This window comes from Rhinatrema bivittatum, chromosome 3 (assembly GCF_901001135.1).
Source record: "Rhinatrema bivittatum chromosome 3, aRhiBiv1.1, whole genome shotgun sequence".
Classification (NCBI taxonomy): Eukaryota; Metazoa; Chordata; class Amphibia; order Gymnophiona; family Rhinatrematidae; genus Rhinatrema; species Rhinatrema bivittatum.
In genome coordinates this window covers 88,915,377-88,933,687 of record NC_042617.1, presented here as the reverse complement: position 1 = coordinate 88,933,687, position 18,311 = coordinate 88,915,377, and the positions used below count along the sequence as shown (strand labels likewise).

The 18,311-nt window shown below is 43.4% G+C and overlaps 1 protein-coding gene across 3 annotated transcripts in view; it reads right to left on the bottom strand.

The window, feature by feature from the left end:
• SPTBN1 (spectrin beta, non-erythrocytic 1) overlaps nucleotides 1-18,311 on the bottom strand; it is a 724,701-nt gene that overhangs the window by 190,219 nt on the left and 516,171 nt on the right. For all 3 annotated transcript variants that reach the window (XM_029593444.1, XM_029593446.1, XM_029593445.1), the window contains 2 exons: nucleotides 4,999-5,145; nucleotides 3,991-4,254 (listed from right to left, as the gene is read on the bottom strand). In XM_029593444.1, the coding sequence (XP_029449304.1) occupies nucleotides 3,991-4,254; nucleotides 4,999-5,145 (411 nt within the window). The remainder of the gene's footprint in view (nucleotides 1-3,990; nucleotides 4,255-4,998; nucleotides 5,146-18,311) is intronic.

Genomic DNA, 18,311 nt, shown 5'->3' with positions numbered 1-18,311 from the left:
ATCCTGCTGTCCTGTGAGAACACCTGTTACAGGTAAGCAACTCTGCTTTCTCACAGGACAAGCAGGATGGTAGTCCTCACATATGGGTGAGTACCGAGCTGAGGATGCCCGAGCAATGCACCAAATGTACCCAAAGACGTGCAACAGGCACAAGAACTGGGGTGGAATTTGGTAGAGGGCATCCTGAACCCTACCGGGTTGGCGGAAGGATGTTGGAACCTCAGTTTGCAAATAAGCTGCGTAGCACAGACTGGCCGAAGATGGAATCTTTTCTGCCAGCCTTGTCTAAACAATAATGGGCTGCGAAGGTGTGGAGAGAGCTCCAGGTAGCAGCCTTACAGATGTCAGCAAGCGGCACCGAGCGTAGGTGCACTACTGATGTTGCCATGGCCCCGACAGAGTGTGCTTTAACAAGGTCTTGAAGTGGAATGCCTGCCTGTTGGTAACAAAAGGAAATACAGTCCGCTAACCAGGAGGAGAGAGTCTGCTTACCCACAGGTTTGCCCAATTTGATGGGATCGAAGGAAACAAACAATTGAGTGCCCTTCCTGTGGGCAGCTGTACGGTCTAGATAAAAAGCTAGAGTACGTTTACAGTCAAGAGTATTCAGAGCCCATTCTCCTGGGTTTGAGTGGGGCCTGGGAAAGAAAGTGGGTAGTATAATGGATTGATTGATATGAAACTCTGATACTACCTTAGGCAAAAACTTAGGGTGAATGCGGAGTACTACCCTGTCATGCAGACATTTAGCGTAAGGCGGGTAGGTGACTAAGGCCTGTAACTCATTAACTCTGCGAGCCGATGTGATCGCCAACAGAAAAATCACTTTCCAAGTGAGATAGCGGAGATCACAGGATTGGAGAGGCTCAAACGGAGGTTTCATGAGCCTTCCCAAAACCATGTTGAGGTCCCAAGAAGGGGCCGGAGAGTGCAATGGAGGTTTAAGGTGAAGCAAGCCCTTCAAAAAGCGTGTGACAAGGGGTTGTACTGAAATGGGTACATCCCCCACACCTTTATGGAAGGTGGCTACCGCACTGACATGTACCCTGACGTTTTGAGGCCTGACTCTGACAGGTGCCAGAGATAGTCCAGAAATTTCATGTGGGACAAGTGAAGGGATCGATGGACATGGAAGTACATCATCCCGTAAACCTGTTCCATTTATAACGATAAGACTGCCTCATGGAAGGCTTTCGTGAAGCTACTAGGACACAGGAAACTGGCTCTGAAAGGTTAAGAGGTTGAAGTATTAACCTTTCAACATCCAGTCAGTCAGGGAGAGGGCCTGGAGGTTGGGGGTGACGAAGGCAGCCGTTGTTCTGAGTGATCAGAAGCGGGTCCTTCCCTAGAGGAATGTGATGGTGTACAGATAGGTCGTGGAGAATTGGAAACCAGACATGGCATGGCCAATGAGGGGCTATGAAAATCATTAGACCCCTGTCCCTTCGCAACTTCATGAGAGTCTTTGAAATGAGTGGAAGTGGAGGATATGCATAAAGGAGACCGCTGGCCCACAAGAGGGAGAAAGCATCTCTGGGCTGGTGGTGTTGGCTGCGAGTGAGAGAGCAGAAGTTCCCTACTTTGCGGTTGTGAATTGACGCAAAAAGGTCTATGTGAGGGTAACCCTCAACCCCTTGCTATGTAATATTCTGGTCATGGCATTTTGACACATGTCACAATGGCCACAAATTGTATGGAGGCCAGTGACAGGTGATAGCGGAATGGTCGGTAATGCTGCTTATTTCAGAGAGGACCAAACATCAAAAATCATCTCGTGAGAGCAGCATTACCGACCATTCCACTATCACCTGTCACTGGCCTCCATACAATTTGTGGCCATCGTGACATGTGTCAAAATGCCATGACCAGAGAAATATGGAAAGATCCGATCACCAATATTGAACATAAAAGGACATTTTCAACAGATTGTAATTCCCACCATGTAGTTTACTTAATTCAATGCGACTGCCCTTTACTTTACATTGGACGCATATCCAGACCAATCAAAGTATGATTAAGATGACATAGAAGTAGACTTAACACTGGCAATATTGAAGCACCGATAGTAAAACACTGCCTATCAGCAAATCACAGTTTTGCGGAGTTACATTGGATCATTCTAGACATAGTCTCGGTTAACATCAGAGGAGGAGACGTCAACACCCTTTTGAATTATAGAGAGCAAAGATGGATTTTTAAACTATCTACCGAATTTCCCCAGGGCATGAATGACATTATTGAATGGTCTTCGTTGATTTAAAGAGCCAGTCATTTGTTCTCATTCAAAAAAATCCTCCCTCTTTTTTGATTGGTCGTTTCTGAAACCACACATAGGCTTTAAATACGTCATTTTTTAAGATGGCGGGTCCTTGTCATGAAATGCCGCATAACGGACAAATCACTCTCCAACTCTAGACATGTAAGCTTGCATAACTAAACCTTCCTATTGAAATGTTGGCGTTTTTTTACTAAATGTCTTTCAATGATTAAAGCCCCTGAAGAAGTTTCCGAAACACCAGCAGTGTCGGGTGTTCGACAGAGCAGAGCTGATGAGCTCTTCAGCTCTAGTTGTTTTTTTCTTGGAAAAGATAAGTTCTTCATTTCATTGATGTCGATGTTAAAGTTCTAAAACAAAACTGTTTAAAAAAAAACAAACCAAAAAAAAAATCCAAAAAAAAATTCTCTGTTCAAGAACAGCGGCACACTTTACATGAAATGAAAGGGGTTACCCCATGATTAATTTCAGTGAGCATGCACAATTGCAATGAGTGCACAAAAGTTAAAACGCTGTTACAGCGCAAGTGTACAATAGCTCATTTATGAGGGTTTACCTTATTCAATAATTCACGTTTATTATATATGATCTTTTTACAATTTATATATATACTGTGGCATTATGTTACACAAGGGTCCTCCCAAGCACTGTACAGGCCTGTCTGCACCTGTACATGTTCTACACTTGCAACCTCCCACCCACCATGTGGGTTCCTGCTTGATTCTGGGCAAATTCCCCACCTGCAAGCTATCCCCTGGTGGTTTCTAGGAACAATGGGACCCCAACACAACCAGAGGGTCACACAGTTCCTAAAAAAAATATTCACAGACCAAATGCACACAATACCAGGACTGTCAGTCCAAGACAGGCAGAGCTAACAAACTAACAAGTTTATTAAGAAAAAGTGGGAACAGTGAATGAATAAAAGATTTATACTGCAAACAGTATTAAACAGTAGAAACTAGCTAAACACTTTTCATTACTTAATTAATGAAGGCATTCAGCTATACTCCGGTATATAAAAAAACTTTTAAATAAATAAATAAATAATTAGTGCCTGGGGAAGTCAAGAAAAAGGCTACCCACAGAAGCTGAATAGGGTTCTCAGCATAGATCTGCTGCAGAACCTTCAGGGTGAGTTTTCTATCTGTAGGTCCAATCAGGGCACAACATAAGTGTTAGCTTTCTGGCCAATGGCAATGTAGGATATTTCTTTTTGACATGTACTCAGGGCTGCTGGGTTATGTATGCTGATCAAGCCACTTTGAGTCAAGGCAGAATCCAAAGCCTCTGCTTGAACTACAGGGCACAGATTAAACACCGCCTACAGGCCATCACACAGGAAATGAGCTCACTGGGGAAAAGTGTCACAGGGCAGAACAAACTACAAAGCATGGAAAACTCCTGTTTCGCCACAGAGGGTAGATATAGCTATTTTTCTCTCATTAAATTTTAAATCAGATTTAGGAATTCACCCACTATAACATATACAGTAAATTAATACTTACCATTTTGCTTGCATGCTATCTTAACACTCAGCGTGTTGTCTTAACTCACAGCGAGCATGATACACTGGGCTCAGCAGTTTAGAAATGAGCTTTCAAAAATAACTAGTTTTAGTTTCAAACCAGAGGTATGCAAACTTTCAGCAATGTTACTTCCTTTACAAGTACCTGTACACATTAATTTTGATAATTATTGTTGTATTTGTTTACCTGTTGTTTTTTCAGGAGGATGTTTACACTGGTGAGATCTTTTCCATAGTCATCAGACTGAATTTGACACTCCAGGCCATTTAGCCACTTATCCAGATCGGCACAGCTCTGGGTGAAAAGTTCAGCCTTATTAGCATCAAAAAGACGCTGAGCCTTGGTCTGCGTGGTGGATTCAAGTTCTTCCCACATTTTGTGCAAACTTGTCATCTTCTCTCTCACTACAGCCTCAGTCTCTGGTTTCTCTGCAATCAATAACTTTCCTTCCTGCAAAGCAGAGAACCAATGCATTTACACAAAAAGAAAGCACACTCACAATATCTTTACTAACTTAGTCATGCAAGTAAAATTAATTTTTTTCTAGCATTTTTTTTTTTGTTTTTTTTGCTTGGCTAGATATTTTCACTGTACATTCATCTTCAGCAAGTAAGAGAAAGCTTGGAATTTGCTCACCTAATTTATATGACTAGTAACAGCAGGGGATAATTTATTCAGGTCTCTCTTGTATTTGCATATCATAACAATAAGCCAAATAATACTACAGAGATGCCATCAAGTGGCAAAATCTAGACAGCATCTTTTACTTCCTTTGTTTTCATTGGATTCTGCTTTGTATAAAGATGCTTTCATTCACCATGGACTTTAACAGGATAAGATTTTATTATATTTTCATCTAGTGTTTTATATAACAAGCACAACTGCAAGACACTCCACACTATGGGACCATCTATTGTGACTCTGTATCATCGGTCCTAATACTGAAATTTCAGAGTTTAAAACAATGCAAGCAATATTCTTAAGTATGGAGAGGGACTGATGAATCAACATCTGAGAGAAGGCCCATGTGACCAATTTTGTTGATATAAGGAAAATCTGAAAAGTTACCACAATAATGGATTTATCAGCTATACATTCATGTATGTAAAGTGTGTTGGATTTTGTGCGCGTCAGTAACAAACATTATATAAAGTAACTAGACAGCTACGAAATAAATATCTTGTTACTGATTACCTTTTCTATTTTGTCAAGCCATTCTTTGTTGGATGCCAGCTCTGCCATGAATGCCTGGTGTTTTAGCCATTTGCTGTGCAGGTTCCTGGCCTCATCATAGGACATGTCCTGAGCTGTAAGCATCTTCTCATTAATCCAAAGGGACAGCTGGGAACAGAGCAAAGCATTTTTATGAAACCCAAGCAGCAACAATTAAGCCTTTTCCAGTGTCTGATTAACAGAGAGTGCTTGGGAGCATAAGGGATGATTACCTAATTCAAAACACAACTGAAAATTCTTGCACACTGTTGAGATTGGTTACTATAGCTAAGGTTCAGGAAGGATAACTTTCAAACAAATGTACATATATGGCTGCAAGCAGATCTACGCTAGTATTTTATAACTCATGTGATTGATATATGCACATTTTATAAAATATTTGCATCTCTACCCCGCAACATGCGCACATATGTAGGCTTATGCGCAAATATGTGCAATACATTGAAAGAACGTTTATCAATATATTGAATGTGCGTGATTTTCCTATTTTAAAAATATACACGCATATATTTTATACATGACAAAGTAGAACATACTCATGTAAATCCCAATTTATGTGGGTAAGTCTGTGTATTTTAAAACATGCATGCGTCAATTTGTCTACCAGTTCTTCCAGTCTTTCTCCAGTTGAGACTCTCCTGATTCTTCAGCCTGAGCGCCCCCCAATCAGTACTACATAATAAACATGTTTAATTTCTGCCAAATAATTAGCAAGTATAAAATTACACAAGTTAGCAAATCTATATGCATGTTATTTAAAATAGCAACTTACAAATGATGGCCCTGCACCAATACACCTCTAGACTGTCCCTTTTATTTACTTTACATTTAATCTTAGCTGCCAGACCTTAGAACATTCTTCAAGCTTCGCTAGATCCTTCCTCATGATTTCCATGCCTTCCTGGTTGTCCACCTTGTTACAGATTTTGGTATCATCGATAAAAAGACAAACCATTCCCAACAACCCTTCTGTTATGTTGTTCACAAATATGTAGAAAAGAACTGGTCCAAGGACTGATCCCCTGAGGCACACTGCCAGTAATAACCCTTTCCTCAGAGAAAACTCCATTTACCACTACCCTTTGTCACCTCCCACTCAGCCAATTTCTAACCCAGTCAATACTCTAGGATCCATACTAAAATGTATTTATAAGATTCTATGTGGAACTGTGTCAAAGGTCTTGCTGAAATCCAAGTACACTACACATCTAGGACTCTCCCTTGATCCAACTCTATGGTCACCCAATCAAAGAAATTGATCAGATTCATCTGACAAGATTTACCTTTGGTGAAACCATGTTACCTGGGATCTTGCAATCCACTGGATTCCAAAAACTGCACTATTCTCTGTTTTAGCAGCAATTCCATTAGTTTGCTCACCATAGAGGTCAGACTAATTGGCCTGTAGTTCCTAGCCTCCTTTCACTTTTGTAAATAGGAACCACATCCACCCTTTGCCAGTCCTCTAAAACTACTCCAGACTCTAAGGAAGCAATGACAAGGTCAACCAGCGGAGCTGCCAGGACGTTTCTAAGATCCCTTAATACCCTGGATGTTTCTCATCAGGCCCCATCACCTTATCTACTTTAAGTTTAGTTAGCTCCTCACGAACACACTGTTCTGAAAATTGATTTGAGTTTTCTCTCACTTCCAATTTTATTTGTGTTTATGTGGTCTTACTCCAGGCCTTTTCAACAATGAAAAAAGAAATAGGTTAAGCAATTTATTTTTCCTCATCTTTTGCACTTCCTTCTGTCACCAACATATGTAAAACAAAATGTCTTGTTCCACCTGTTTTAACGTATTTGCTATTTTTTCTTCTATTTGAGATTTTGCATGCCTGACTACTTTCACAACTTCACTTAATTTTTTCCAGATTGTATTGTCACCTGTCTTCCTCTTTCTGCCATCTCTTGTAGTTTATGAATGCTAAACTTCTCTTTTACCTTTTCAGCTACTTCTTTAGAAAACCATAACTGCTTCTTTTAAGTGATTGAAGTGATATCTGAAAAGAAAGAAGAAACCCAATGCATAAAGAAATTCCAGATCCATAACCAAAGGAAAAAGGTCATTGTGCTAGATGAATCTGTCATCAAAGGCACTAATCCCTTCCTTTGCACAAATGCAAAGGGGAAGGGTGAAGAGGACAACAAAACTCAACTAAATTCACAAAAGGAGTCCAGGAACAGCAGTAACCTGAACAAGGAAAGCTGGAAAGCTATGAGCACAAATGCTCGTAGTTTGGGCAATAAAATCCCAGATCTGCAAGCCCTAATGATAGAGGCAGACTTAGACATTGTTGCTGTCACGGAGACATGATTCATGGAATCTCATGATTGGGATACGGCAATACCAGGCTATAACTTGTTAAGAAAGGACAGAGAGGATAGGAGAGGGGAAGGAGTGGCTCTTTATATCAGAAACAATATCCAAGCAACTGAGCTTCAAGAAAGATGGGGCAATGAAGAAGCACTATGGGCTGACCTAAAAAAAGATGGGACATCCATTTTTATCGGAGTGGTTTACAGGCCTCCAAACCAAAAGGAAGAACTGGACAGAGATCTGGTTGAAGACATCCAAAAGATAGGAAAGAAGGGAGAAGTGGTGATCGTTGGAGACTTTAATATGCCAGATGTAGACTGGAGAATCCCATCTACAGAATCTAATAGTAGAGAAATAGTGGATGCCCTGCAAGTAGCTTTGTTCAAACAAATGGTAATGGAACCCACGAGAGAAGGAGCTATACTCGACTTAGTGCTCTTTAATGGAGATAATATTTCTGATGTCCAGGTGGGCGCCCACCTCAGCACCAGTGATCAAACGGTATGGTTTAATATCACAAAAAGGATACGGAAAAGAAGCACAAAGACCAGAGTTTTGCAGTTCAAAAACACGGACTTTGATGAAATGGGGAAGTACCTGGAGGAAGAATTAAAAGGCTGGGAGAATGAGAGAGATGTGGATCAACAATGAACCAATCTAAAAGGAGCAATTACCAAGGAAACTAATCTATATGTTAGAAAAGTAAAGAAAAGCAAAAGAAAAATGAAACCTATCTGGTTCTCAAAGGAGGTGGCTGACAAAATAAAGGCTAAAAGAACAGCGTTCAAGAAATATAAAAGATCCCAAAGAGAGGAGCACAAAGAAGAATATCTGGTAGAACTGAGGGAGACGAAGAAATTAATCAAGACGGCAAAAAGTCAAGCGGAAGAGAGGATTGCCAAGGAGGTAAAGAGAGGTGATAAAACATTTTTCAGATACATCAGTGAAAAGAGAAAAGTTCAAAGTGGTATAGCGAAATTGAAAGATGGAAAGGATCAATGTGTGGAGAGAGACGAAGAAATGGCAGAAATATTAAATGAATACTTCAGTTCTGTGTTCATTAAAGAGGACCCTGGAGAAGGACCGTCGCTAGTTAACAAGAAACTGGAGGGGAGTGGAGTAGATGTAACTCCATTTACAGTAGAAAATGTATGGGAAGAGCTGGAGAAACTGAAAGTGGACAAAGCCATGGGGCCTGATGAAATTCATCCCAGGATACTGAGGGAGCTCAGAGATGTGCTGGCGGGTCCGCTGTGCGACCTGTTCAATAGATCCCTAGAAACGGGAGTGGTGCCGAGTGATTGGAGAAGAGCGTTGGTGGTCCCGCTTCACAAGAGTGGGAACAGAGAAGAGGCTGGTAACTACAGACCAGTTAGCCTCACTTCGGTGGTGGGAAAAGTAATGGAGTCAATGTTGAAAGAGAGAATAGTGAACTATCTACAGTCGGGAGAATTGATGGACCAGAGGTAGCATGGATTCACCAAGGGAAGATCCTGTCAGACAAATCTGATCGACTTTTTTGACTGGGTAACCAAGGAATTGGATCAAGGAAGAGCACTTGATGTCATCTACTTGGATTTCAGCAAAGCTTTTGATACGATCCCACACAGGAGACTGGTGAATAAAATGAGAAGCTTAGGAATGAGTGCCGAGGTGGTGGCCTGGATCGCAAACTGGTTGACGGACAGAAGACAATGTGTGATGGTAAATGGGTAAATGGAACTCTCTCTGAAGAGAGAGCGGTTTTAAGCGGTGTACCGCAAGGATCCGTGTTGGGACCGGTCCTGTTCAATATCTTTGTGAGCGATATTACGGACGGGATAGAAGGTAAGGTTTGTCTTTTTGCGGATGACACTAAGATCTGCAACAGAGTGGACACGCCGGAAGGAGTGGAGAGAATGAGACGGGATTTAAGGAAGCTGGAAGAGTGGTCGAAGATATGGCAGCTGAGATTCAATGCCAAGAAGTGCAGAGTCATGCATATGGGGAGTGGAAATCCAAATGAACTGTATTCGATGGGGGGAGAAAGGCTGATGTGCATGGAGCAGGAGAGAGAGACCTTGGGGTGATAGTGTCTAATGATCTGAAGTCGGCGAAACAATGTGACAAGGCGATAGCTAAAGCCAGAAGAATGCTGGGCTGCATAGAGAGGGATATCGAGTAAGAAAAGGGAAGTGATTATCCCCTTGTACAGGTCCTTGGTGAGGCCTCACCTGGAGTACTGTGTTCAGTTCTGGAGACCGTATCTCCGAAGAGACAGAGACAAGATGGAGGCGGTCCAGAGAAGGGCGACCAAAAGGGTGAATGGTCTTCATCGAATGACTTATGAAGAGAGATTGAAGAATCTAAATATGTACACCCTGGAGGAAAGGAGGAGCAGAGGTGACATGATACAGACTTTCAGATACTTGAAAGGTTTTAATGATCCAAAGACAGCGACAAACCTTTTCCATCGGAAAAAAAACCAGCAGAACCAGGGGTCACGATTTGAAGCTCCAGGGAGGAAGACTCAGAACCAATGTAAGGAAGTATTTCTTCACGGAGAGGGTGGTGGATGCCTGGAATGCCCTTCCGGAAGAAGTGATGAAGACCAGATCTGTGAAGGACTTCAAAGGGGCGTGGGATAAACACTGTGGATCCATAAAGTCTAGAGGACGTGAATGAAGAGTGGGTGGCTCGCGGGAATGACGGCTACTGCCTAGAGATAATACCCTTATTCAATAAACATACACACGGTTAATGCGACTCCAACATTGCTCTAAGCTTCAACATAAAAGAGGAAACGTGGAAAAAGATTTGCATTCACAAAAAAAGCGGGGAGTAGCTTGCTTGTTACGGCGGTTACTACCCCAAACCAAATGAGCCTGGTACTTCACGTTCAATGCATATCCAGCATAGCTCTCTGCTTCAACGGCAGGGGAGAAAGTCTCATAGTTAACTTTCAATGCATATCCAGCATAACTCTCTGCTTCAACGGCAGGGGGAATGAAGAAAAGTAGATCTATATACAGAAAAAAAACCAACAAGGTCTGAATTATTTAGTCTTGGTAAACAAATAAACATGGGTATAGCTTGCTTATTGCGGCGGTTACTACCCCTAACTAATTAAGCTAGATATTTCACTTAGAGGCAGTTCCAACACTGCTCTCTACATTAATGGTGGGGGTAGAAGGGAAATAGAATCAAAAGGTTACTAAGAGCCAAGAGTAACAGATAAGGTCCATCAGGTCTAGAGGACGTGTATAAAGAGGAGGCAGCAAAACACTGCACGGAGTGGCAGTAGCCACAGAGGCATTCACGGAGCGGGATGCCAGTGGCCAGTGGTTGGTGTTCCACCTTCACGGAGCGGAAGGATGGAGGGCTGCCATCTCCAAATTAAAAAAAAAAACAAAACCCAGGGGTGGGTAAGAGTATGTAAAATTAACGGAGAGTTCAAAGGCTATAGGTATTACCAATTATTAGGCTTATTCAATATTTGTTGATAGTTAATGTGGCTTTCAATGCATACTTCACTTTCAATGCATATACAGCATAGCTCTCTGCTTCAACAGCAGGGGAGAAGAAAAACTAATACTTCACGCATATCCAGCATAGCTCTCTGCTTCAACGGCAAGGGAGAAGTAAAACTAATACTTCACGCATATCCAGCATAGCTCTCTGCTTCAACGGCAAGGGAGAAGAAAAACTAATACTTCACGCATATCCAGCATAGCTCTCTGCTTCAACGGCAGGGGAGAAGAAAAACAACCAATAAGGGCTGAATAACAGTCTGGGTAAACAAATAAGTATGGGTGTAGCTTGCTTATTGCGGCGGTTACTACCCCTAACTAATCAAGCTTGATATTTCACTTGGATGCAGCTCCATCACTGCTCTCTACATTAATGGTGGGGGTGAAAGGGAAAAAGAACCAAAGGTTACTAAGAGCCAAGAGAAACAGATAAGTATGAGAAAAAAGAAGTGTGAAGCTTGCTGGGCAGACTGGATGGGCCGATTGGTCTTCTTCTGCCGTCATTTCTATGTTTCTATATAACCGATTCACATCTACTCTTCAAGACCTCTCATGATCTTAAAGACCTCTATATACCCCTCAGCTGTCTCTTCTCCAAGCTGAAAAGCCTCTTCAGCCTTTCCTCATAGGGGAGCTGTTCCATCCCCTTTATCATTTTGGTCACCCTTCTCTGTACCTTCTCCATCGCAACTATATCTTTTTTGAGATGCGTCGACCAGAAATGCACACAGTATTCAAGGTGGGGTCTCACCATGGAGCGATACAGAGGCATTCTGCCATTTTCCGTTTTATTCACCATTCCCTTTCTAATAATTCCCAACATTCTGTTTGCTTTTTTGACTGCCGCAGCACACTGAATCGACGATTTCAATGTGTTATCCACTATGATGCCTAGATCTCTTTCTTGGTGGTGACTGGCGTCCATAACAGGGAAAAAAAACAAGAGGCTTTATGCAAGAAAACCAAAATGGGATTCTTCTTTGGTTCAGACATGGAATCCGTACCAGGAACACCCAGCATCTTCAAGATCTGGGAAACCAGGGCCAGCAGTTCATCTCTATGAAAGATCCGCAACATGGTCTGAAACTGTTCCAAACCCGGAGGAATTTCCCCATCTTCCAGGGAATCAGGATCCAGCTCATCATCAGTGCCATCTGGGTTCCTGTCGGGATTACCTGCAGCGAACAGAGGTGTGCTTTGGGGCCTAAACACAGGACTGGAAGAGGAAGGGGCCACAAGCTGAGGATACAACCTGACAGGAGTGGGAGAAGCTGAGGACGGCAAACCTTGAAAAAACTCCACCCAAGAAAAAGCAGCCGGATCCAGGCCAAACCCAGAAGGAACTAGAGTGGGGCCCACTGAACTGTCATCCCCTGCAGAGGAACCAGTCAAGGAAGTTCCAAGATCCAGCATACCTCCAGGCAAATCTTTAACCAGACCATCATCAGGATGGGAGGATCCAGGCTTAGTGAAATCAGTGGAAGACAGCTCTCCCTGAGCCTCTAAGCTGCGCTGACAAGTTAGAGGACAGGTCAGGCTGAGGTGCCTGAATATGACAAGCAATACAGAGAGAAAGGCGCTTAGGTTTCTTGCTCACCAGTGCCATCAGTGTACAGGCGACGGAGAATGTATGTCCAGCCGGCTTTTGCTGAAAAAATTTCAAGCACACAAAATTTACGTGCACAAAAACTAGGCGCCCAAAAGTAAATGCTGCAAAAAAAAAAAAACCCCACATATGCAAACTGTGTCAAGGCCTGGATGCACTACCTGCACGTAGAAAGTTGAGCGCGCAAAACGCGCACCTAAAACTGAGCACAACGCGTGGAGAGCCAATGCACTGCGCATACTGACGTCCTATAGGGGGCAGTAAGATACACACAGAAGTGTGCAAAAACACCACCATGGCCTACCATATGGCACACAGGCAAAAAGCCTTGCTGCAGGGCTTAGCCCACCAAGGCCACTCAAACTGCCAGGCTACCCAGTTCCTCTAACCCCCACAAGAGCAGGAACGAACATCAGAACAGCGAGACGAGCACGGAGACCAGAGGAAGTCCTGCAAACCCCTTTATACTGTCTCTGTATTTACAAACTTTTTTTTTTTTTTAACTTACCCGAACTCAGCCCTTACCAGCTGAGTACAGAGACAGTCACCACCTGCGGTGGGAGAGGACATGTGCTGTCACTGCAGCACTTGGCCTCCTGTACCTGCTGCCTTTAAGCTGTACAATCAGCTAAGTCCATGCCGGGAAACCTGGCTACTGGACCCAAGGCACATATCTGATGGACCATGGAAATAACCTCAAGAATTCTCAACTGGGGGAGAGACCATTTGGAATCACCACAGGAGAGCAGGGCTTTCCTTTTTATCAATGTTAAATTCTCCTTCCAAATTCTGAAGCAATCCCCATAGGGAAATGCACGTCCACCATTTGCTGGAGACTGAGAATTCTGGCAGGCTGGTGTCACTGCAAGAGCATACATACTGTGATGTCAGCTTGCTCCATCTCCATCTGCTGGCAGAGGAGCATAATCCACTGATCCTGAGTCCATTTGTCTACACACTAGGATATTCTTTTTAAACCAGTCTGGGTGAGTAGCCCAAATGAAGCATTCTGAGGTGTAGTCATACTATTCAAACACTGCTATGAAACCTTGCCAATTCACTATTAGCCAGTCAGCAAGTCTGGCAACTGCACTTCATTTATCATTAATGAACAGTGTAGAATGACCTTTGAAGGACTAGGCCACACTACACAATCCTTACAAAACAGAACCCAATTTACAGTGAAGAGACATATATGGTAAATGCTGATTTGATTAATTTTTCTTAAGAGATGCTGGGTGAAGCAAACACCTGATTCTGCTAAAATCTCCATAACAGATGCTCATAACACCTGCCCGAACAGTATGAGGCTAGCATTGCTGCTATAGTACACATTAGGAGTATACTGGGGGATTTAAGAACCTCGCAAGATAAGCAACCTGAAAAAACCCTTACATTTATTTGGTAATGTGGTATGTGTATCTCACGCCTAGCAACAAGAAAACCTGAAGGTGCTGGAAGAATGTTGAGAAACAGGCATGAAAAAAAGCAGCTGTAGAGCCATTCCTGTTATTGACGGAAGAAGAAGCGGAATTACCATGCCTTCTCCTGAGCTGCTACATCAGTTCCAGAGCCCTCTTTGCTGGCACTGATGTACAATGCTAGCGAGTCAAGTATGAAAAGTCATCCAAATCACAGATTTCAATAGACCAATACTCCAAGGAAGAAATAATAAGTTAGTACAGAAGTTTAACTGTCAAGCAAGAGATAATGCCTCCCATTACAACTCGGGTAAAGTTGGTGGAAAATGTTGAACAGATCGCTTTTCTGGCAGCCAGTTTTACAAGTACAACTTTTAATGGGGAATAATCTTAACTATGCTTTCAGAACACTCTCTGCCACCAACTGAAACCACAAGGAACCAACTACTGTAATAATTACAGAATCTGAAATTAAAGGAGTACCAGCTCATATTCTTTAGCTTCTGAATGATCTGTTTCTTGCCATATTCTCTCTCTCTCTTTTAGGTCTTGCTCTAGTTTATTTTATTTTCACAGATTTTAGATTAGATTTTATTTCATATACCATTATTCCATAATTCCAATAAAGATCAATGGAGAGATTACTTACCTGATAATCTCGTTTTCCTTAGTGTAGGCAGATGGACTCAGAACAAATGGGTATAGTGTGCTCGTGTTAGCAGTTGGAGACGGATCTGACGTCAGCACGTAGTACATATACCCCTGCAGGAAGTGCAGAAGCTCAGTAATCTTCCTTGCAAAAGCATTATGGATATATGTGTGACTGACCGATTGATCAACTTAACATGTTTAACCTGACCGATTGACAGTAGCTGGAGACCGCCAGTGTTCTCAACCGGAAGGCGTCGACACCCGGCAGGGTGGATGCCCTATGTAAGAAAAACATGGCTTACCTTGAATGGGTGAATCCCCATGTAGATCGGCAGCCAGGTGGGATGCTGAGTCCATCTGCCTACACTAAGGAAAACGAGATTATCAGGTAAGTAATCTCTCCATTTCCTAGCATGTAGAAGATGGACTCAGAACAAATGGGATGTACAAAAGCTACTCCCGGACTGGGTGGGAGGCTGCCCGAGGTCCGTTTAGGATTGCCCTCGCAAATGCTGTGTCCTCCCTGGCCTGGACGTCCAGACGGTAGAATCTGGAGAAGGTATGGATGGAGGACCACGTTGCCGCTTTACATATCTCTGCAGGCGACAGCATCCTAGTTTCCGCCCAGGATGCCGCTTGTGCTCTGGTAGAGTGAGCCTTGACCCGTTGAGGTGGTGGTTTTCCCCCGTCTACGTAGGCCGCCTTGATAACTTCTTTGATCCAGCGAGCAATAGTCGCCCGTGAAACTGCTTCTCCTTGCCTCTTCCCACTGTGGAGGACGAACAGGTGGTCCGTCTTTCGCACTGCTTCCGACATTTCCAGGTATTTGGACAGCAGCCTGCCAATGTCGAGACGACGCAGTATTCAACCTGCTTCCGATTTCTTCAACCCTTCCATGGTTGGCAAGGATATGGTTTGGTTGAGGTGAAAGTGTGAGACCACTTTGGGTAAGAAGGAAGGAACTGTGCGAAGATGGCTAGCCCCTGGGGTGATTCTGAGGAATGGATCGCGGCAGGACAGCGCTTGTAGCTCTGAAATGCGGCGCGCTGAGCATACGGCCAGCAAGAACACCATCTTCAAGGTTAATAAGCGGAGGGACAGGCCTCGGAGGGGTCTAAAGGCGGGTCCCACTAGGAATTCCAAAACTAGGTTGAGGTTCCACAGGGGCACTGGCCACTTCAGTGGCGGGAGAATGTGTTTTTTGTTTTTTTGTTTTTTTTTATAATTGATATTTTTATTGAAAGTGTACAACGAAAATATAGCTTTGCCATATACAAACGAACATTGAACAATAAAGATATGTTACCAAAACAATGTATCGTCCATCCTTTAGACAGTTATACAACACAATTTTCTTTAATAACCACTCCCTCCCCCCCTCCCTCCCACCCCTCCAAGTGCATGGAAAGATTAGTAATAAACTGTGTAGAAAGAAGTCGGAAAAAACGCAGTACTTTGGTAATGCTATGAGAATGAAGGTTCTGATGGTCTCTGTCGAGCTTGCCAATCCCTGTACGGCTGCCATATCTTCCTAGATGAGGCTACCTCACACGCTTGGAAGGTACTAACACTGTCATGCAATAGACTGAGTGAATGCAACCTGCCATGGATTTTCCCAAAAGCTAGAGGGCCGGGCAACTTCCATTCCATTGCTATCTGGCATTTTGCAGCAGATATGATATAGTTAGTTAGTTTTCCCTGCGCAACTGGCAGATCAAAGGGTAGATTCAATAAAACTTGCTCCGGTGTTAGGACTATCCCTGTCCCTAGTACTTCTCGCAGAAGTTGAGCCAAGTCTGCCCAGAATTGTACTAAATAGGGGCAGGTCCACCACATGTGATAGAACGTGCCTTCTTCCCCGCACCCCTTCCGGCACCGGTTGTCATAGGTTGGTTTAAACTTATGTATCCTTGATGGCTTGTAATACCAGCGTAATAAAACCTTGTACCTGTTCTCTACCAGCTGCGAATAAGGTAGGCCTTTTCTCGTACAAGAGAATATCTGATCCCATGTCTCTTCCGACAGGGAAAGTGTTAAATCTCTCTCCCAGGCTTGCATATACGCTGGTTTAACCTTAGGATCCTTGTTAAGGTAATTATAGACCTGGGATATAGCTTTCCTCAGTGTGTCCACTTGATCACACCAGGACTCAAATTGCGTCCTGCCTAGTGCCATATCTCCCCCCACCTTCTCCGCTTGAAAAAAAGTGTCGAATTTGTAAATATTGGTATACATCTACAGACGGTAAGCCATATGCCGTCTGTAGTGAGGTGAATGGGATAAGCCCCTCCAGTCCCCACAGCTGGCCGAAGTTTTTAATTCCCTTCTTAGACCAACTGCCAAATGTTTTAGAATCCATGCCCATAGGGAATTTAGAATTCGTTTGGAAACTGGAGCTATAGTAATACCGTCTGTCTCCTGCCAGCTGAACCCTCCACCTGTCCCAAACCGTTAATGTATTGATAGTCGATGCGGTTACATGTCTCAAAGGGGGGCGCGTGCTTTTAGGCTGCCAAATCAGGGATCTGAGCGGGACCACGCCAGCTAGCATTTGTTCAATTACCGCCCATTGTTTCTGTTCCCTTAGTCTATGCCAATCAAAAATGGCCCTTATCTGAGATGCCACCAGGTACCACGTCAAGTTAGGGACCCCCAACCCTCCCCTCATCCTAGGCCTGTACATGACTGTTCTTTAAATCCTCGGGGGTCTTCTTTTCCATATGTATGAAAATATACGTTTCTGCCATCTATTTATCATGACATCAGGAATATGTATCGGGAGCGCCTGAAACAGCAAGCCGTGGAAGAACATTCATTTTTACAGATGCTATTCTCCCCGTCCAGGAAAGGTATAGTTCAGACCATCGATCTAAATCATAAAAGATTTTACGTATAAGGGGTGGATAATTCAGCTGAAATAACTCTGCTGGGTCTTTACCAATGTATATTTCTAAGTATTTTATTTTAGAGGGTGCCCACCGGAACTGAAATTGCTGTTTAAGTTCCATAAGCTCAGAACTAGATAATGTGACATTGAGAATCTCGGACTTATCTATGTTAAGTTTAAATCCCGAAACCTCACCAAAGTTACTTAAGGCCTCTAAAGCCCCTTTTAACGATGTAGACGGTGTAGTCAGGGTAAACAAAATGTCATCCGCAAACATGGACATCTTATAGGACCCATCTCCCACCTCCACCCCTCGTATCAGCGAGGTATGTCTCACCGTAATAGCCAGCAGTTCCAGAAACAGGGCAAACAGCAACGGGGACAGGGGGCATCCCTGTCTCGTTCCCCTCTGAATACTGAATGCTTCAGAATAAATTCCATTGACTTTTACACGAGCCGTGGGATTAGTATAGAGGAGCTGCAACCAGGTTAGGAATTTATCCCCGAAATTCATAGCCCTCAAAGTGTGAAATAAAAACTGCCAGTGCACCATGTCGAAGGCCTTCTCTGCACCTACAGATAACAAGACCATCGGCTCGGCTTCCTTTTTGGCCCACCAGATTAAATCTACTATTTTGCGGATATTGTCCGCTGCCATTCTGCCAGGTATGAACCCCGCTTGATCTGTGTGTACCAGCTTCCCCATAACGCTATTCATCCGATTTGCCATAATTTTAGCTAGAATTTTAAGGTCAATGTTGAGAAGTGATATGGGCCGATAAGATCCACAATGGGAAGGATCCCTCCCTGGCTTCCCCAGGATAGTTATCCCCGCTTCATTAGATCCTGATATCAGAGGATCACCCTCCCTCAGAGAT